Below are 21,119 nucleotides of genomic sequence, written 5' to 3' on the forward strand. Positions count from 1 at the left end.
AGTCAAAAATGGTCCAAAACTACTTACCGAGTCAAGGGTTATAGCTGGAGTTCAGTTATGCTTTAGTTTATATGAGAATTAATTTTTTTTCACCAGCGTGCACCAACAGTTATCAGATACTAATTGACTGCATCAGATTGTCATACTTTATGAACGTGTGTTGGAAACTAACCGCACTCAGACCACCAGTTTGGCGAGCATGGGGCGCCGCCTAGTGTTCCACTCGGGTAATGAATCTCTGGACACTTAGCAAAATGTGACACACATTTATTAACAAGGAATGACATCGGAAGGCATTTGACATGAATGAATCTGCTCCTTTACAGTGCGCATTCTCCGTAACTGTGATGACATCTAACAGCGATGATCCTTTCTGTTAACTGACACAGAGGTATACGTATCGCATTCTTTATAAATATACATTATGACGCATTACAATGCACACTCACATGGTACTGCCCGGGGACAGCTTAAAGATTGTGCCTTTGAGTTGAAGTGTAAGCATTTGAGTTTTGAGCTCGTCCACCATCCCTGGGAGACGTCCAATCATGTTAGCGTGCAGCTCGTCTCCAACCAACGGGTGGAAGCTTGTCTTTAGGGTGTGGTAGCTATGGTACCGAAAGATGTTTCCAGGGTGATTTCCTCATCAATGAGTCAGCTGAGAGACTTGTTGTGTGTCTCTGCCTCACACCTGATTGGATGAGAAAGCCCACTGGCGTGCTTTCAAAAAGGCTAATAAGAGTGCTTACTCTTGGTACGACATGAGCAGTGTTATTCTAAGTATTCTTAAATCACCAGTGCGAGAGAGCAAGAGACGAGAGAGCGAAAGTGCGAGACGATGACGTTTCCCCGACAGAGTTGTCTGGTGCCCGTGGTTGGTGAGCCAGTGTCGGACAGGAGTTCATTTGAAGGGCATTTTTGAGAGGAGTGTGGAGAGCGGTGATGTGAGCTGGGGTCAGTCAGGACCAGCGCACCAGGACACTGTCCCCGTCCTCTACGGAGTAAAACTGCATAGTCTTCAGGTCATTGTCTATCTCAATCTCAATCCCCTCCATCTGTGAGACAGCGAGACAGAGAGACAGAGAGACAGAGAGACAGAGAGACAGAGAGATGTAAGTCTGTTTAAGGCAACTCAGATGAGCCTGAAGTAAGTACACTCTGGACTTACATAAGCAAGTGAAAGTATTACACTAAGTATAAGCATTACTCTGAACTCTGCATAAGTGAACTGTGACCTTTGAACTCTGTGTGGCTTACCCGTGAGCAGGTGTAGCTGAGCCGTAGCTCCGCTCCTGGAAGCTTCAGCAGTCTGTGCAGCAGACCCTTCACTTTCTGGACCACCATAGAACCTACACGACACCAACACAGTCATCAACACATAGACACACACCATAGAACCTACACGACACCAACACAGTAATCGACACACAGACACACACCATAGAACCTACACGACACCAACACAGTCATCAACACACAGACACACACCATAGAGCCTACACGACACCAACACAGTCATCAACACACAGACACACACCATAGAACCTACACGACACCAACACAGTCATCAACACACAGACACAGACCATAGAACCTACACGACACCAACACAGTCATCAACACACCATCGAACCTACACGACACCAACACAGTCATCAACACACTGACGAATTTACCCATAGTGTTACTTTAAGAAACATTGCTTATCAGGGCCTCCTCCCAACTGTTCTAAGAATTAAAAGACCAAAAGAAATCCATGGCACATTCTCCAAACAACCTTTGCCATGTCTGCAGCCTCATTAAACAGCAGTCATTACTTAATCTGTAAAGATATGAAATTTGTCGTCATAGTTACATGGGAGCTTCTTCTGGATCGGCTTCCTGTCCATGTCATCAGGACAGACAAACGTCAGCGCTGCGACAGCAAAAACAGCATGTCAGAATCAAACTTCACAGCCTAATGAGTAATATGAAACTGACCAGTGCATCCTTTAGCTGTCTGATCATTCACATTTAAGCCTATGGTGAACCAAGCCCAGCATCCTCTGCACCTAGGGTATGTGAGAGAGGGAGTGTGAGTGTGTGAGTGTGTGTGTGTGTGTGTGTGTGTGTGTGTGTGTGTGTGTGTGTGTGTGAGAGAATGTGAGTGAGTGAGAGTGTGAGTTAGTGCGCGAGTATGTGTGTGTGTGTGTGTGTACGTATGTGCACGTACGTATAAGGGTGTGTGTGTGTGTGTGTGTGTGTGTGTGTGTGTGTGTGTGTGTGTGTGTGTCTTACTCAGCAGCTGGTTCTTCAGAGCGAAGGGTATCTCAGGCTTCAGCTCAGACTCCTCTGGTGCTCCATACTCTACGGACGACACAACAGCTGTCAATCAACCCTGCACGCCAACCCACTCCTCCTCCTCCTCCTCCTCCTCCTCCTCCTCCTTCCCCACTTTGTTTGTTTCACCGTGATCCACTTCTTAAAGATGTTGGGTGTTCAATACTTTGCCCCAAACTTATAATGAAAGAATGAATACATTGATGTGTCACTAATGATAATAGTGTGTGTGGGGGGGAGTGGTGCCATTCACATTAACACAATGACCCTTGCTCGAAATGGGGGTCAAGGCAGGTTGACCCTTTCAAAAATTTTAAATCAAATGGATGATTAGGGCCTATTTAGGGAAAATATGGGGACAGATTTGAACAGATTTGTCTTTAGTGTGTGTGTGTGTGTGTGTGTGTGTGTGTGTGTGTGTGTGTGTGCGAAAGAGGGGGTTATCGGGAAATGACCACAAGTTCAAGTGGTTACTCGGACCCATACATGGTTTGGATGCTGTTGTTGCGCCACAGCTCCCAGTTACAGATTTTATTTTCTGCATTTTATGATGATGTCCAGAGTGCTCTGAGCTCTCTAAATCTCTCCGAGAGTGAAAGTGGCCTTGGCTGCAACCTCAAAATGTTTGTAATATATCATGTGTATTCTGGAATGTACCATGAATACACAACTGCATAGGGGTGCACTGGACTGTACCATAACTCACTTTGTATGAGGGTCAGGTAGCGCGGGTGCTGTGTGGTGAAGTCGGCGCTGGGGTGGTTCTTCTCTGGCTCCCAGTGTCCCCCAGACGCCAGCCACTGCATCCCAAACGTCTTGATGTAGTCCAGCTCTGCTCCCCGCCTATCAGTAGAATGAATCTAACAGGGGACACATAGAAAACATGGCTCATGATTTACTGTGATTGTGTGTGTGTGTGTGTGTGTGTGTGTGTGACAGAGTGTCAATATGTGTACATACAATTCCATTCAAAAGTTTGGAGTCACTTAGAAATGTCCTTGTTTTTGAAAAAAAAAGCAAATGGAGGATTCTTTGACGAAAGCAAAAGTTTGAAGGACACAATTATTATTTAAATAAATAAATAAAAAAAAACATTATTTCTAACCTTTTCAGTGACTATTCATGTCCAACTAATTTTTATATATTTTCTATTCAAACACATTTCAAGTATGTTTTCATGGAAAACATGGACATTTCAGGTGTATGTATGTATCTAAGTAAGTATTCACAGCATTAGTGAACATTTGTGTAATGTACAAATGAACACATGAATGGATGAATTGAGTAATGCTCCACTCCCTGCCCAAGTAGACAAAGCCCACTCAAGTCCACAGACACAGCCTTCATAAGCATTCTACAGCATAGGAGTCACATAGGCAGTAGAGCCTTCATAAGCATTCTACAGCATAGGAGTCACAGAGGCAATGGAGCCTTCATAAGCATTCTAATCTACAGCACAGGAGTCACAGAGGCAGTGGAGTTCCAGAGGTCAGCCCTCTCAGCTTTCCCTCCATAGCCACAGCTGTCGTGTTCTAGAACACTCCACAGAGAAACCCAAGAATGAAGTATGTGTCGACTACAACACCCAGTGCAGGGCGAGTGAGTCTCAACAGGCTGTTCAGCTCCAAACACACTGAACAGGGCTGAAGAGGACTACAGTGTGGGATTAAAGTACTCTATGACCTAGATAATGTTTTCTTCAGAAACTTAAAAAATAGACCACAGCATTCTGAATATAGAATGCACCTAATATAGAACAGAATAGAGTCATGACTAGCCCAACTTTCAAAATACAATAAGAGATGAGATAAGAGCATACAGTGGATTATTTATTAGTTCATCAAGTTCTGCACAGAGGCCTCTCCTCCCTTTAAGTGGTGGGGATTGGACATCAGTGCCACTAAATTTACTGAACTTCGCAGGTTACTTTTTCACTGTCTTGTTCTCAATAATATTTGAGGCCCAAGATTTTCTACTGCTCCCTTTCACACCGCACACACACACACACACACACACACACAACACACACACACAACACACACACACACACACACACACACACACACACACACACACACACCTCAGAGCCGGTGAGCTGGAGGAGCTGCCCCACGCGGGCGATGACGAGCTGGCGGGCGGTCTGTGGGTTCCTCTCCCCGTCCATCACCGGGTTCCTCTGTAGTATGAGATGCACCAGACTTGCCAGCTTCTCCAGCTCATTCACCACCCTCCACTAGGAGAGAGACAGAGAGAGAGAGAGAACGTTTGGCAACGTTGTATTGTATGCAGTCATGCCAATAAAGCCTTTTTTGAATTGAATTGAATTGAATTGAGAGAGAGAGAGACAGAGGGAGGGAGGGAGAGATTCAGAGAGAAGGAGAGAGAGACAGAGAGAGGGAGAGAGAGAGGGGGAAAGAGAGAGAGGGAGGGAGAGAGACAGAGAGAAGGAGGGAGAGACAGAGAGAGGGAGAGAGAGGGAGGGAGGGATTCAGAGAGGGAAAGAGAGAGGGGGAAAGAGACAGAGAGAAGGGGGGGAGACAAAATGGGGGAAGATAGGATGATAGAAAGAACGAAAGGCCAAAAAGAGTAAAGGACAGAGGATAGAAAACAAGGAGACACAGAGAGGCACGAAACTAAATCAAAAACAGAATGCAAGAGCATAGAGAGGGTTGTGATCCTTACAACAACAACACAAATACAATTTGCATCACAGAGTTGCTTAACAACGGTGACAAAGGTGAAATAAGCTCATATTACGCAATACCTACAAGCTGTTTTTACCTCTGCAATCTTGTTGTCCATTAGCGACAGTTTCTGCAGTGCAGGGAACATAGCTGTTTTGGAGCCTGAGGGATATTTAAGAAGCTCACAGTAAATATTTAAGTTCATACTATCAGTACACACAATTGAACAAGGCTGAAGCAGAAGTAAAATGGCATATTTGAGTTTACCTGGTGGGACATCGTTAAACTCTATAACAGTCAGGCCTGTATTTGTGAGATTTAGTGTAACCAGCCTGTGTACAGACAGTGAAATGGAAGTCAGGCCAAATAGTTGTTGAGTAGCACAGATTCATTTTTAGTTTAATATTTATTTATTATTATATGTATTTGGATGTTAGCACCTTCTAACATCTGAAACATCTGGTCATATAAGTGGTTTAAGAGCAGCTATAAACTAATCACAGATCCTGTATTACTGGTATCCTGGTGACTTTTTTTGTTCTTACCGGGGGAGGTGGCCTATTTCTGTCAGTGTTTCTGAAGTTATGGAATTGTTGGAAAGATCTAGATGGGTCAAGGACTGAAGAACATCAACAGGCCTAGGAAATAAAAAAAATTAATAATAATCAATTAATGATAATAATAGAAAAAAAGACATGAATGAAAGTAAAAGCACGACTGAAGCAGAAAAAACCTGAATGAAAAAACAGACATTGCTGTGGAGTCTCTGAGCCTTACCGCTGTAGTTCAGTGATGTTGTTTTCACTGAGGTAGAGCTCCTCGACACGGGGCCACATACAAGCACACTGCAGCACCTGCACAGAGTTTACACAGAGTTAAAATAGAGTTTAAATAGAGTTGAATATCACTGGGCTTAAATTAACATCATACACATTGAATAAAATTGGATTTAACACCATGCACGTATCGTTTGGTTGAATTGAATGTAGCTGGATTCAACACCAGGTGAGTATCATTGGGTTAGACTAGTGTCTACCTCAGGCCAGGTGATGGCACAGCCAGCGAGGGCCAGGACCCTGAGGTTGGGGAAGGCATGGGTCAAAGTTGAAGAGTCAGAGGGCACCGTCAGCCTGTTGTACCTGCAGGGATGGAGGAGGAGGGCAGTTGAGACAGAGAGATGGCAAGAACGACAGAGAACTAAATGGACCGAAAGGAAGGTAAACAGAAAACACAGATAAGTAAATGCATGGAGGAATATTACAGCACTGACTCACTCATAGATGGGAAAATAGATAGATAGATAGATAAATGGATAGTGGTACAGCAGTTACATTCCTGCACTTTTTTTCTATTTCTTATGTAAAATAGTATTTATTGTTACACTAGGTCTCTTTTGCTCGTAGCTTGACTGTTCTCTCCCTTGTACATCGCTTTGGACAAAAGCGTCTGCTAAATGACTAAATGTAAATGTAAAATGGATAGAAAAAGGGTATACAGAAAGGTGGCTAAGTGGCAGGATGGTTAGGAGAAAAGACTGAAAAGTGGATGGACGGATGGATGGATGGATAAAAGGGTGTATGGATGTGAGGATGGATAAAGGGATGGAGGGACTGATGGAGGGATGGATGGAAACCTGGTCGGTTGGATGGTTTGACGAGTGTGTGGATGGATTCATAGATGTGAGGATGGATGAAGAGATGGATGGATGGAAGCATGGACTCGTTCACTGATTCCCTTACCCCAGCTGAAGTGTTCTTAGCTCCTTCAGCTGCTCTGTAATGGCCGCCAGTGCTTCCCACGAGCTTAGCAGGTTTTGGGAAAGATCCAGAAGCTCCACATCTGTTGAAAGCAAATAGCACAGCCGCCAATCAGAAACAAATAAATTCTCTAAAAAAAAAAAGACGACAGCAACGAGCAAAGCTGCTTAAAGGTACAGTTCACGACTGTAATCCAATACGCTTTTTGTCAGATTCAGTGAATAGCCCCTTAGTCATCTAGCTTAAATATCATCAATCTTTTGGCAGAATCGCTGACTGTAGCTTCAACGCATTATGAAATAAAACAGGGCTACCTGGTGTGGTCTTTCTGATTTCAGTTCCAGATGCAGTACCCCAAATTTCGCAGTGCCTAAGGGCCACTTCTTTGAGGTTTTCCACCCTGTCAAGATTTAAAGCAGCCGTTAGGAGTTTTGGTAAAAAACGAACAATCTACTGAAAAGACATGCAAAAAACACCGTAGTTGGCACTGATAAAAGGCTTGCTAGCATGCTAACATGCGATACAGTTTTTTTCTTTTTTTTTTACATTTTCACAGGGTGGTCGGACTTGTAGCATAGTGTTGCATTAAAACAGAAGTTACATCATAGAGGTAAAGCACTTAAAAAGTTTCTTAAAATCTCTAACAATAAATTCATTATAGGATTACTATACTAAACCTAACTACAACAGTAAGTATGCAAAAATAAACTTTAAAAAAAGGACACCGATTGTCACACTCATAAATCTTGTTTGTCTTCTCTCCTACCTCTGCTCCTTGGTGAGCTTCTGGAAGCCCACCATCTCCAGTGTCCGAGAGGAAATGGTGATCTCCTCCCCCTCCCGCTCCTTCTCGTAGCGCAGCCTCAGGGCCGTCAGGTAGTCCACCCCAAAGCTGGCCTTTTTGGGACGCACAAACGAGCCCCCTGTGGGGTGTCTGCGCGGAGAGGACAAAGCATTCGGAAGATTCACATTTCAGGTCTTTCTGTGTACAAGAACGCAATCCACAACCAGACGCAAGCAGAAACATTATACTTGGAATGGGATGGAAATGATACAGAATCGGTATCTTGAGTTTCATATCACTGACAGTGGCGTTTCTATATTACTGCCCCACCAGATCCAGATGGCGCTGTGGTGCAGAAAGCTCAATACATCTGTGCTTTGTGGCAAAATATATCTTATTTTATTTAATATGCAAAGTAGCGATTCAATTGGGAACGTGTGTGTGAATAAACTAGACTCACAAGCATTATAGTGCTTTTTTGGAGTAATTTGATTTGTGTGTGTTTCTGTGAGAAACATTATACGTGGAATGGAAAGGATACAGAATCGGTATCTTGAGTTTCACATCACTGACTAATTTATGTCGTTGTGGTTTTGTCACTGTCATTTTCAATCATCACTTAACAAATTCAATAAGTGGAAACAAGAGGATGACACATTGGATGTGTTCAGTGGTGTTTCTAGATTACCTGCAGGTAAAGTACCCGACACCCTGGTGGGAGCCATCGTGTTTGCCTCGTTCTGGATTGTCCCACTCCACGCCAAGCCACATGCCTATAACCAGGGGCATTCATATTACCTAACGACTCGTGATGAAGTAGCAATATTCTAGAGACTAATATTCCTGTGACTGACCAATGGGCTAAAGCGAACCTTTTGTTGCAGTCACTGTGCCAACATAGCGCACAGTGGCCCGCTCCTCGTCGCAGACTATTCGTCTGCCAACAGCATCGACGGGAACCGCATCTTCCATGGTGGACTGTTCTCCGTCCCTGACTCGCATTGGAAGTTCTAGTTGGAAAAAGAGAAGAAGGTATTAGTGGAGTGGGTGTGGCAATGTCTGAAGCATCTTTCCTTTTCGGAACCGTGGCTCGTGCTGACTCGTTGGTGAATAAATGAACTGACATTTACAAGGTGTAGCCAGGAAAACTGATTTCCTGATGCGTTGGAAATACCGTTAACATATGAAACAAACTCATTTCACCACCTATGTTCAGTAGCTGATATCCTGTAAAAGTTGCCCGTCATCACTGCGTAATTCCTAAACCCTATTCAACAATATAACAATACATACTCGTCTGAACACACACAAAGTTCAGAGTGGTGTTACTGATAAATTAACCTACCATAAGGCATGAAGTTATATTGATTAATCTGCTATTCCAGTAACGTTAGCTAACGCTAAATAATTCTACGCACCATGGCAGTCATTGACTGGTGGAGACATAGTGGCCCAATATAATGGTGCTAATAACTGTAAACGGAAAAGAGTAAAATAACTTAATTTACCTTACTCGGAAGTTCTTAGGTGTTTCTTTTTAACATTAATACAGAAACAGCTTATATCACAGACAGTAAAGGCTAAGATAGCTTTACCAACTTGTCAACTACCAATAACAGGAAGTGGCGTTTTAGTGGTCCTACACACAAAGTTGTCCGTCCTCAATAGGCCCTTCTGGTTGGCCGCCTGGTTTAAATCACTTGAATATTTATTAGCAGTCAACAAGGGTCACTTCATAATGCAGTTAATATTATTTTCGTTATATATATAATAAAATGAAATATACCAAAGCGATCATATGTAATCCAGAAGCGCTCTGTTTAGGGAACTATTCTTCTCTAGGTTTTGTACCGTCCGATCAATCCTCACGTTGGACTTGTTGGAAAACGTGTGTTTGCTGTATGGTTTTCTGGCCCACCGAGATAATAACCTACTTATTACTAAGTGTTGGATCACTCTGAATTATTTATTAAAAGAAGTTTATATGGAATAAGTAATCGAAAAGAAGGACAAGTTAACTTTGACTGTGGAAAAGGGTCTTGAAAACGCCCGAGGAGAGTCATGAAAGAGAAATCTGCAGGAAAGAGGTAGCTATCACTTAACTTTAGGTCTGGTGTTTAATCAGACGCATAACGTTAGCTTAATCGCTTTATTTCTGCCTGCCAGCTTTGCTTCATGCTTCAGTCTGCCTGTGTTCACAGTGATGCAAACGAGGCTGGCGAAGATTCCACCAGTTACGTGGTGGGGCAAGTGTCCGGCTGCTTGTTCCCCAACAAGTCTGCTACTAGCTCGGAACCACTGTCTGCGTTGTTCTCAACCAGTTCCACAACCAACACTGTAGTGTTCGTCCCTGCGCCAAAGGCAAGTATCCTATTGTAGCTAGTTCAATTCTCCACCTGCGTGCAAGAGAGTCTCTTCAAGAGAGTTCTCAAAACACATAGCATGGGGCTTAGAGGACAACCGTCAAAGCTCGCAAACAAGAAATTATGAGGAATTCCAGGTTTAGTTCATTGTGACTGTCTGTGTCGCTCTTTCTTTATTTGTTTGCTTCCACTCATTTCAAATCCGCCTGCTTGACATTGTTCGAATCTCTTCAACTCAGCCTGAACCCAAGCCTGCCAAAGCTGAAGATGCTACTGCAAAAACGGTCCCTGTAAAGGTGCAAGAGAAGAAAAGTAAAAAGCCTAAATCAGCAGCAGAATCAAAACTTAACGACAGGTGGGTGACTTTACAGACATTAAAAAAAGCACAAGAGTCAGTAGAAAAGCAGCCAACACCGCTGTGGTCTTATGCCCAACTACTAGGAATATGGTAGAGTGGGTGCTTGCATTGTTCAGTAGGGAATGTCTCAAAAATGGCTGATAAGTTTTGAAACCCCTTTACCTTACCACTGTACCGTTATCCAGACATTGTCTTGTCATATGCGGAATTCCGAAACTCAATCTATCCTGGCCTTGCCTTGCTCCTTTGGTTGTGCAGAGAAAGTGCCTTACAAAACGCAGACGATCAGGACACCGTGCAAAAGGCCTCCAAGGCACCCAAGCGGAAAGCCCCAAAGGTGGAGGACGAAGATGAGACAGGCAATGACGGGAAGCCTGCTAAAAAAAAGACCTTTAAGGACTTTGCCGCCGAAAGAGTCAAGGACAAAAGGACGGTGTTTGTGGGCAACCTCCCTGTCAGTTGCACCAGAGAGGTACTTCATTCAGTTTTGATTTCAAATTAGTTTGATGTAGTTTTGATCATAACAGCATAGTTTATAACAAAACACACATACACTGCTAGAGGTATTGGATGCAAGGCCCACCATGGAAAAGATATCTACATCTGTTAAGAACAGCTAAGCTAATGAATGATGTCATGCTTTGGAGGAATGTCTGTTTATTGGCGTCCTAAATAACACGTTTTGATGTCTGTTCTTAGGCACTACGTTCCATTTTTAAAGAACATGGGCCCATCGAATCAATCCGGTTTCGCTCAGTGGTATGTACTTGGCATATCGTCCATATGTAATGTGACACTATGAAACACCTCCATCTGTTTGTGCTAAATGCATTCCTGTTTTTCAGGCGAGGGAGGATCCATCCCTGTCTCGCAAAGTAGCTGCCATTCAGTAAGTGATCATCAGACAGCTGCTTTGTGTGTGAAATACTTTGCCCGATTTTTATGTCTGGCTAACAGAAGTACAGCTTCCCTGAGACTGTTGGTCTGTTATTACGGTCATCTCCGTGTTTGTTGTTGTTGTTGTTGTTGTTGTTGTGTGCTTTAGTGGTAATTATTGTTCTCTCATTCTGCTGATGTTGTTTGTTGCTGATGATTCAAATTGAATTGCTTTAGGAGCAAAGCTAAATCTACCTTGTCGGTTTTGTCTGGTTCTCTCCTCAGACGGAAAGTTCATCCCAAAAAGCAAAATGTCAATGCCTACATCGTCTTCAAAGAGACGGAGGGTGCAACGAATGCGCTTAAAAGGTACCAATGATTTCTGGAGTGTATATCTTGCGCATATGGTCTCTTTTTTAATACATAACAAAGATGGAAGAGCTTCAGTGTGGTGGTACTATGCATCATGGCATTATGAACCCCTACAGGAATGGGATGGAGATTATGAAAGACTTTCACATCCGAGTGGACAAAGTCTCCAAACAAGTAAGTCTGCTGTAGCACCGGATCAGAAATGATGTGCTCTTTAGAACGCTTTGCACTTAATAGATCTAGAGCACACCTTCCTTTTCAAGAGCATATGTCCTTGTGAAGATCATGTTTAAATGTTGCTGTATGTTGTTTAAATGTTGTTGTATGCACAAAGAAGTGCACATTACATCTATTGTTGAAATACATTTCCTTTATTCTCTTTTCAGCATGATCACAAGAGATCTATATTTGTTGGCAATTTACCATATGGTAAGCTATCCTTTAAAAGCAATGTTTTTCCAAGTGTCTCATCAATAACTGACCCATCTTGTATTATATGTCTTTAACATGGCGGTTGTCCAGCTAATGCTTTAGACTAATATTTTAGAGTAGTAGAGTCATATTTGGTCTGAATGCAACTAAGTTTTGTACCACATGTTGCAGAAATTATTTTCCCCTGGGAAGTTGCTGTTTCAAGTTCTATTCTGTCAATGCATTGTCCAATTGTGAAAGATCTTAGTCAACATGGCACAGTCAGCTGGCATTTAAAAAATGTCCGTTCTCCCCAGCCCAGTTATACACTGGCAGCATTTCCCCTGCAGTAAGCAGAGTAGAGTAATCCATTGGCAGAGCTCCCCCTTGTCACCGGTAGAGTAATTCAATAGCACAGTTCCCTGTGATGATGATGATGATGAGGAGTAACTCGTGTTAAATCCTGCCATCACTCCTGTGCCGGTGCTCAGACGTGGCGGAGCTCTCCCTGAGGCAGCACTTTGAGGACTGTGGACCCGTGGAGGCCGTGAGGCTCATAAGGGACCGAGAGACGGGAATGGGGAAAGGCTTCGGCTACGTGCTGTTTGAGGTGAGAGGAACGGCCTTTCTATGAGGAGTATTTGACATTCTGAGGCACAGATGATGCAGCAGATTATATGCAGACTGTAGGTCTCTTAGATCAGCTACTTCAACCAAGCATGGAGTTAAAGCCCAACAGGGAGGAGGAGACCTTAGCTAAATTCTCACACTTTAAGGCATAGATTCTTTGATGCAAAGGTTCTTTAGAGGTAGGTTTAGATTGTCAGGAAACAGGTCAGTTAAAGTTAAACCACTTTTTGAGGCATCTTTTTATGAGCAACTACTTTTGGTATAATCTTCAAATTAGTTTTGATGGTATATGATCATGTGAAGGACGGATAAGCACACGTCGTTCCCACTAGCCATTTAGTCTATGCACTTTTGTGCTTCAGGTCAGAACCAGCTAGCATAGTAGCATGCTTTTATCAGTGTCAACTGGGCCGTTAGAGGTATGTGCTATGTGCAAACAGGGTGACACTTACCTTTGAGAAGCTTATCTTCTCCCCCCATAACATAAATATATATGTATTTATATATACACCCCCCCCCCATAACATAAATATATATGTATTTATATATACACACTCCCCCCCCCCTAACATAAATATATATATGTATTTATATATACCCCCCACACACATAAATATATATGTATATCTCCCTCCAGAGTCCAGATTCGGTTCAGCTGGCTATGAAGCTGGACGCCTCCACGCTGTGCGAGCGGAAGATCCGTGTGAAATGGTCAGTCAAAGACCAGGATGAGAAAGGGGCCGCCTCAGATGGTGGAAAGGGCCAAGGCAGAGGGAAGAAAGGACCCATGAAGAAAGGGCTGAAGGGAGGGCCCCCGGGCAAGCCTGGAGTTGGTGGCGGGAAGAAGCCCTTCCAGAGAAACCCGCAGCAGAAGACGTCTCCCTCGACTTTCAAAGGAGAAATGGCCGACCCCTTGGCCAAGAAGCAGAAAGGACAGAAAAAGAAATCCAAGCTCAGGAAGAAAAAAGTGGACCTCCACTTATGAGGTGGTCACATTTGGTTCTGTTGGGTTTTTCTTTTTTTTGTTTGTTTTATGAGTAAAGATGGCAAAAATATTACTGCCATTGTCACTGATAACCATTGGTTTTTGAGACAGTCATTCAGCAGTAACTTTTTACCAGGTCACCAAAATCAACAGTAAAACAGAGGGGTTTCAGCTCAATCCTTTATTTTTTGGTAAAAATAAAAACAGGGCAACGTTCCTTAACATGACCCATCAATAACAAGTCCTCCTACAGAGAAAACACTCAAATGCCTTGCCGTGTTCAAACTAATAACTTAAGTACAAACAGCTGGACAAAGGCCAGCATAGTCTGTGTTCCTTTCACAGATGTGTTCTTATTTGTCAATGACCGGTATTTAGTAGTCATCGTTGTCCTGGTAATAAAAAAAGATGATGTAAACAGCTGCTATGGTGACCATGGAGTAGAACTGGCAGTGGGAGTCAGACCCACAACTTCATGCATATGGCAGAAAGTATTGCACTCTTTGATGTCACTGGACAAAAGAATGACAGAAACTTCAAACTAGCCCCTTGATATGGTACAGGGCTGTCACAGTAGCAATCGTGGAGTTTGTGTCAAAACACTTGTTCTTAAACGAAGCGAAAGACAGACATATCCATTGACATCCATATGAACAAGTACAAACCATAGGGGAGGTTAAGACCTTCAGATAGAACAGTGCAACTCAACATGATCCTACTACTTCGTAATGAGTGTTACGTCCATGGACTGATCTTTTATATTTTGTGGGGGTGTTGGGAGGAGACGGGGATGGATGGGTTCATCAATTTGTGAGGATCTTGGGAGGCAGTGAAGAGATGAGGGGGAAAATAAAAACTTATAAATCAGATACATTGATCATGTATCAGGAGGTAATTCTGCTCACTCCACATCATCATCAGGAGAGGTGTGGGAATTCACGATACGCTACAAAGAGAGAAACAAATCGCGTTACAAAGCATAAGAAATTATATCTTAGAATAGCTTAAAGGAAAGAAGTAAGAACACATCTTATATTTAAAAACACAGTTTGATCCAAAGCTATCGCTAAATACATAGAAGATAATCTGAAAGACAGAATAATAAAAGCATAAAGGACTTGGACACTGATGGTGCTGTAAAAGAAAAAAATAACACCTGGATCCCAAGCTATGGCTAAAGACATAGAAAATAATCTGAAAATAATCTGGTAACTTCATCTGAATGAATAAGGCCCTCACAGCCACATATGTCGTTAATCCCTTTACAAGTTGTAAAAGTTTGTACATAATTACTAAGTACTTTAGCTTAACTAAGTGGTGTGATTACCAAACCAATCCTATCTGTCATCAAAGCACCACTGGTCAGCCTGGTAGTTTCAGAAGGGTCACAGATGGTGGGCAATTTCAATTGGGGTGTGGGAACCCACCCCCCTCACAACCAAATGGATGTTTCTCTGAGTCGGGTGTGGTGGTCTTTCCATGTCAATGGGAGTTGTTTGGGGTAGGGAGAGGGGTATGTCCTGGTCAGTGGGGAGTGGAGGGGTTAGATCTTTACTGGCGACTGGAGGGTTGGGTGGGGTGAGTGAGGGTTTAGGGCAGCAGGTCTTTGTGTTTAATGTGTGGTTCCACAGGGTAGGGTGTGGAGTCTTTCCTAATTAATGGTGAGTTGTTTGGGGGTGGGGTATGGGGCCTTTCCTGGTATATAGTGATTTGTGTTTGGGCGGAGTGAGTGACGTGTGTGTGTGTGTGTGGGCTGAGTGACGTGTGTGTGTGTGTGTGGTCTCACCTGGCTGATGGTGGGCAGCTTGGTGAGCAGCATCTGGAACACTGGCGGGGGGAGTGTCTGCTGGAGCACCTGCAGCAGCTGCTGGGGCTGCCCGCACACGGCGATGGCGTTGGTCAGGTGATCAACACCCTTCTCGTAGTCACCTGGGGGAAAGAGGGGAGGCAGGTTCATAAAAAAACAACACTCAAGTATATATATTTATTTTTAATTTTTTTGGGGGGGGCTTTTTATGCCTTTATTTGGATAGGACAGTGAAGTTATGACAGGAAGCGAGGAGGAGAAGAGGTGGGGAGAGGATTGGGAAATGACATCAGGCCAGACTTGAACCTGTGTCCCACACTCAAGTATATCTGGATGAAAACATAATATTCCACTGGGGTGGGGGGATAACTCAAGGGGTCAGAGGTGGTGCTACATGGTAACACATGTACCAAGGTAAGGCAGATGACTCCAATATAAATATGAATGACAATTATGTCCAAACACCTCAGTAAAATGTAGTGTACAAAATAATCTTGGATAGGTCACACACAGCAAGGGGAGATAGCTGATGGAATAAAAATAACATGAACATCAATGTTGTCCAACTGCTTAAGTCCGTATTTATCAGGATTTCGAAATAATCCTCCTTTATCACAGTTGTTGGGGAGGGTACTATATGGGTACACATGTTGTTGTGTTGTGAGTGTTTCTTACGGGTACACAACCATTAGGACAAGGAATATGATGTCATCTAAATAATCTGAATGTCAACAAAGTCAATCAATCCCCACAGTGAAATCTGAGCAAAAAAATTCTAAACATGCATATCATGCAATCATGGAGTGTGTTGCCTTTATCAAGTCAAGCTTGTTTGTGAGAACCAGGTGTTAGATGTCTTCATGCAAAGGCAAGTTGTAAACAAGCTTTTAGCCAAACAGTTGTGAAACCAACGTTGGAATCATGGGTAAAATACTGAGTCATTGACAGATTCCATACAGTTGCTACATCAGCAGTATGTCCACAGTTAGAGCCAAGGAGTGCCAGGTCCAGACAAGACCAGGATGGATTCGGATTGAGTTTAGAGATCCAACACACGTCAGGATTCATGGTATAGGGTCCACACCAGAATCAGAACCAGATGGTCTCCAGAACCAGAACCAGATTGTGTTTAATCTCAAACAACTTCATCAAGACCTAGAGATTGAGTCTACAGTTCCAACCAAACCATAGAATTAGAGTGTTTAATCCGGTTAACATCTTAAATGGGCCTCCCTTATGGGATAGGGTTTGTGAGGTAACAACGTGGTCTCCAAAACCAGATTCTGCATCTCGTTCGCATTTAATTTTGGTAAACTACAAACAGGGTGACATTGCCTATTGGGGCCAGTAGAGAATGTCCCCCTGTTTGTAGTTTACCAAATTACGTGTTAGCTGGGTCTGCTGACTGCTGAGTGACACTGTGTCCTTACTATACAGAGACAAAATCAGTTTGACTGCTTTGTCTTCTATTGAAATGTCCTAACTTGCAGTGAGCAATGCGATAGTCGGACGCTCGCATGTAGTTAGGACAGGGTGTGAGAGGAGGAGGGACGGGGGGGGGTCTTACCCTGAGCCAGCAGCTCCTCTCCCAACTGGATCTCCTCCAAGAAGAACTTCTGAACGGCCTCGGCATCTTTCAGGTCGGGCAACTAAACCACACACACACACACACACACACACACACAACACACACACCACTTTACCATGGTGACCAGTAGGCACGCAGTTGGAAAGTGTGTAACTCAGACACTACCACCCATGAAGTTTACCCTGTTTGACTACAGCACGTTATGGTGCTCCTCACAAACCAAGTTATACACATGGAATTTCTAAGAAACTAAATGTTTACATGCTTCACATTCTTTAATGCTTTTTAAATCTAGTGTAAAAGTATGGCCTCACAAACAATCAATACATGATGGCTGACTTCGTTTGAGCTTTGAAACCATAAATAATAAAAAGGCTATGTTGGCATTGGCTTGTACTTCAATTAGAACACAATAATAAACATTCGTCATGCTTTGTAAACAATGCATTTACACATCAGCTAGTGAGACCACTACTGTTCGCATTCAGTGCTTGTAGCCATTAGGAAGCCAACTTACCCTGGCCAGCCCTGCTTGATCACCGGAGGTCTTCTGTTGTCTTCTCCCTGTAACAAAATAGCATGGCACATTATGAGGCAGGGTCCAAATGACGGATCAGTGAATCTTAACAAATGCTTAATATCGACCCAGCCTACAGTCTCTGTCTTACAACTTTATAGTGTTGAAAGTTCAATGTGGATATGATTCATAGTGTGATAAATCTGTAGCTGTTTTGTGATATTAGTGGCACAGATTTAGGTAGTTTTGGGGAGAGACAGGGCTTTGTCACATTATGACATGTTTCATTCAAATCAGCAATAAGGAGTTCTGTTCCAAAAGTAGCAACACCACCAACAGCCCAGTTGACATAAATAATAAAAGCTTTTTTGCAGGGTATTCCAGCCCGGTACACAGAACTACATAGGGCATATCCTGGATGACTAGTTGAGGGACAGGGGTTTATCTGGTGTTACTTTATGTAAACTGTTTGCAACAACAGAGGAAGAGGTTAACAATTAAGTACAGTTATGTTATCAACATTTTTCGGCGTTTGTTTAATGATCCCTACTTCTACGGGCTTGAGTTGGAAATTGAGTAGCTGAGTAGCTTACTTACAAGGAAACAATTTATTTTTCCCGATTCAGTAGGCATCTAATTAGTAGCCCAATGTTAACTAGTTTGCTATACGTCAACAAAGTCCTTATAGACTACCGGTATACTGTCTCAGATGACAAATAAGTACATGTATATGGGGTGAAGGTGGGAGGTAGACCCATCCTGATGTCAACTGTGGACATGCTACCGTTAGCTTGAAGCGATAACATTTTAGCAACAAGACAGCTAGCGTATTTACTGAAGGTGACACATTCGGACATTTAAGCAAGCTAGCTAGCTCTGATTTAGCTAACGCAAGTCGCAACTAGCTGGAGAGGCACTCATTCGTGCATTAGAGGCAACGTTAGTCATTAGCAGCTAGCACGGATACCTCTATCACACACCCCCATATGTACAGGAATTCCCATACCTCCTGTAACTGAGAAAGTTAACGAGATCAGCAGTACATGGGTACTGTGAAGTAGACACCCCCATCGGGTTTTGCTGGACAGGTTAACACTCACGTTCCCGAAGCTTTTGCCTGAAGTTGGGGTCACTCCTTCGTTTCCTGTCGAAGTAGATACAGTAACCCAGGAATAGCGCACCGCACACGCCGGCGGCGATGGTACTCGTTCTGCTGTCCATCACAGTTGAAGCCAGAGCCCGCTGTTGCTTCTTGGTATCGCAGAGGTACCAAGGCAAAAAATAGGGGTAAAAGTTTTATATTAGATACCGTAACAATAACGTTACATGACCGTGAGACAATCTGAGTTCTCCTCCACGGTTGGAAAAGACCCCATTCGGTTAACGTTGTCCTTGAAGTGACAGATGAGCTGGCCTCGGCGAATGCCTGACGTAAATTACGGGGTTACGTTCATAGACACTAAGGTTACTTCCGTTTGTCTAGTCGCACTTTTGAAGTCTCTTATATTGCATATTGATATAATGCTTGCGAACATAAATATGGACAATCGTTTATGCAATAAATAATTGCATTACAATCCGCCAAACATGCAGTAATGAAAATATGACATGCATGACTGTGTCAGTTAGGGCGGGTATGTGAAAATAAAATTAGGTTAGTAGAATATGTTTGTCTTGGTGACGACTCTACAACACAATAAAATAAGTGACTATGAGAATAGTATAATTCCCCACGTTTTCCGTGAAGAAGGCAGTAAATCATACTAACCACGAGATGGCAGTAGTAGTCCACTGACCATTTGGATACTGTCTGTGCACAGGTGGGCTTGAAGCCTCAGGTGAACGTCATGTAGAGTAGAAGGGGGGGAATCATGACATCCCAATATGAAAAACACTGTTCATCTATCTCTCTTTTGTTTTTTCATCTCTTTCATTCTTTATACAAATGTAGTTCTTTCTTTCTCTTTGCTATGCTAAGCGTTATACTATTTTCCAACGCTTCCCACTAGATCGCAGCAACGCTTCACCATGAAAGTTATCCTGAGCAACCTTTGGCTTGAGTAAAATGTTTGGTAAAAGCCTATACTTTCCCCCAGGCATGTAAAAAAAAAAGGAGAGGCTATTTAACTGCTCCCAGCGCTCTGCCTGTACAGACCACAGCTGCACACAAGGTCAAATTAAAGAGTGGGTGTGTGCATGGCTTGCCCTGAAAGAAAAAACATTTCACTTAATGCTACAGTATTCCTCTCTTACATCATTAACCCACTGTCTGTGCTAAGACACTAGCTAGACTATACAGATCATTTTGGGTAACCGTTTTGTGATGAATATGAATATGAATGTGTTCTGCGCTGTTTCTCAGTAGCCGAAAATAAAAGGTTGTCATCACTGAGAAGAGATGCTATTGAGATACACTCAAATATTTAACATTATGTGTTCAAAGGGCGTGTGGGTGAAGTGGTGTGGGATGGCGGGGCAGCACCCTGAATAGATGTTCTTTGTCACCACAGAGCCACAGAGAGGTTGCCTCATCTGCGCCAGCTCTTCCCACTGAACAGATGGGCGGCCGCCATCAGCAGCAAGGTCCCAGACTGACTTAAAATAGACCACCTTGGCAACGAGGTGAGGACAGGATCAAAGACTTAACACAGATCGTTGCCGACGGGCAGACTCGCACAGGGCAAACTGACACACTTTCAGAAGCACACATGTGCACAGGGTTGGGGAGTAACTAGTGACATGTTACAGAGTTACGTCTGCCTTGCCTTAATATTTCGTTCTTCAGTATTTCTACGACTGCGCGTTTGATGTGGACCTAGCATCATGGGCAGTATTGGTAGGATGTTGGATGTTAGGTCTACAGCCTCATCTTGGAATTGTTTGTTTAAATAACCTTGTTTTCATGTTTGAGATGGAGAATTCCAGAACTTCGTAAATGCTTGCACAGAACCCTATATGGAAATCCCAGATGGTAATTTATAAAATATTTCTAACCTGTAAGAACAAACCGTTATACAACTACACTGTCTAAAAAAAACGGATGGGTTCTCTTGTTTGAATTTGCACCATCTCTCATCTGCCAATCAAAAAGTAATTAAAAGTGATCAAACGTGAAAAGTTAGATTACTTTAATGAAGAAATCAAATTAGTTACCTAACTTGTCCCATTTCTTACAGGGTAACTAGAAATCTGAAACCTAATATATTTAAAAAATGACCTTCCCAACCCTGCTTGTGCAACCTTGCACATACACGCGCACTGGTAACATACACACATTTTCTTGCACACACACTCTCTCTCACACACACACACACACACACACACACGCACACACACACACACACACTCATGGAGCACTGGGTAGGTGCACTGTCACTGTCATTGAGTGTGCTCTGCGTGGAAGTGGAGAGCCTTGAGCTGTGGTTCAGGTGGGCGAGCACCTAGGCGTTTCCCGGCAGCTCAGCAGAGTACAGATGGTTGTCGTAGTTACCATATCATTAACAGCTGGGCTGATTATCTGAAAAGTCTTCGTCGGAACCTACAGTCACACTGGCAACATAAACACACATGCGCACGCACTCACAGAACTGCAAAACAAACACACTCTTAACACACACACATCCACACATAGACATCATAGTCAGGGTGTGTGTCTGAGTGTGTGTGTG

General features: G+C 43.2%; 3 protein-coding genes across 4 annotated transcripts; 1 reads left to right on the plus strand and 2 right to left on the minus strand.

The window, feature by feature from the left end:
• Nucleotides 1-914: 914 nt before the first annotated feature.
• LOC122129918 (tubulin-specific chaperone E-like) lies at nt 915-9,207 on the minus strand. 2 transcript variants are annotated; one of them, XM_042704646.1, is made up of 17 exons: nt 9,053-9,207; nt 8,417-8,554; nt 8,233-8,317; nt 7,527-7,694; nt 7,075-7,160; nt 6,743-6,842; nt 6,040-6,142; nt 5,781-5,857; nt 5,549-5,641; nt 5,271-5,335; nt 5,101-5,165; nt 4,400-4,552; nt 3,026-3,179; nt 2,278-2,346; nt 1,856-1,915; nt 1,258-1,349; nt 915-1,055 (listed from the first exon to the last, which is right to left on the minus strand). In XM_042704646.1, the coding sequence occupies exons 2-17, from the start codon at nt 8,544-8,546 to the stop codon at nt 960-962; spliced, it is 1,596 nt and encodes a 531-aa protein (XP_042560580.1). In that variant the 5' UTR covers nt 8,547-8,554; nt 9,053-9,207; the 3' UTR covers nt 915-959. The 2 variants fall into 2 exon arrangements, with proteins under 2 accessions (XP_042560580.1, XP_042560579.1); XM_042704645.1 differs by lacking the exon at nt 9,053-9,207 and adding an exon at nt 8,890-8,999.
• Nucleotides 9,208-9,390: 183 nt separating this feature from the next.
• LOC122129919 (RNA-binding protein 34-like) lies at nt 9,391-13,631 on the plus strand. Its single transcript, XM_042704647.1, has 11 exons — nt 9,391-9,631; nt 9,746-9,905; nt 10,147-10,262; nt 10,524-10,737; nt 10,965-11,024; nt 11,111-11,154; nt 11,427-11,510; nt 11,630-11,687; nt 11,900-11,942; nt 12,416-12,534; nt 13,192-13,631. The coding sequence occupies exons 1-11, from the start codon at nt 9,606-9,608 to the stop codon at nt 13,537-13,539; spliced, it is 1,272 nt and encodes a 423-aa protein (XP_042560581.1). The 5' UTR covers nt 9,391-9,605; the 3' UTR covers nt 13,540-13,631.
• A 74-nt stretch (nt 13,632-13,705) lies between these two features.
• LOC122129920 (mitochondrial import receptor subunit TOM20 homolog) lies at nt 13,706-18,862 on the minus strand. The gene is made up of 5 exons (XM_042704648.1): nt 18,552-18,862; nt 17,452-17,498; nt 16,914-16,995; nt 15,326-15,468; nt 13,706-14,485 (listed from the first exon to the last, which is right to left on the minus strand). The coding sequence occupies exons 1-5, from the start codon at nt 18,670-18,672 to the stop codon at nt 14,441-14,443; spliced, it is 438 nt and encodes a 145-aa protein (XP_042560582.1). The 5' UTR covers nt 18,673-18,862; the 3' UTR covers nt 13,706-14,440.
• Between the last annotated feature and the right edge of the window lie 2,257 nt (nt 18,863-21,119).

Source organism: Clupea harengus, unplaced genomic scaffold (genome assembly GCF_900700415.2).
Source record: "Clupea harengus unplaced genomic scaffold, Ch_v2.0.2, whole genome shotgun sequence".
Lineage (NCBI taxonomy): Eukaryota > Metazoa > Chordata > Actinopteri > Clupeiformes > Clupeidae > Clupea > Clupea harengus.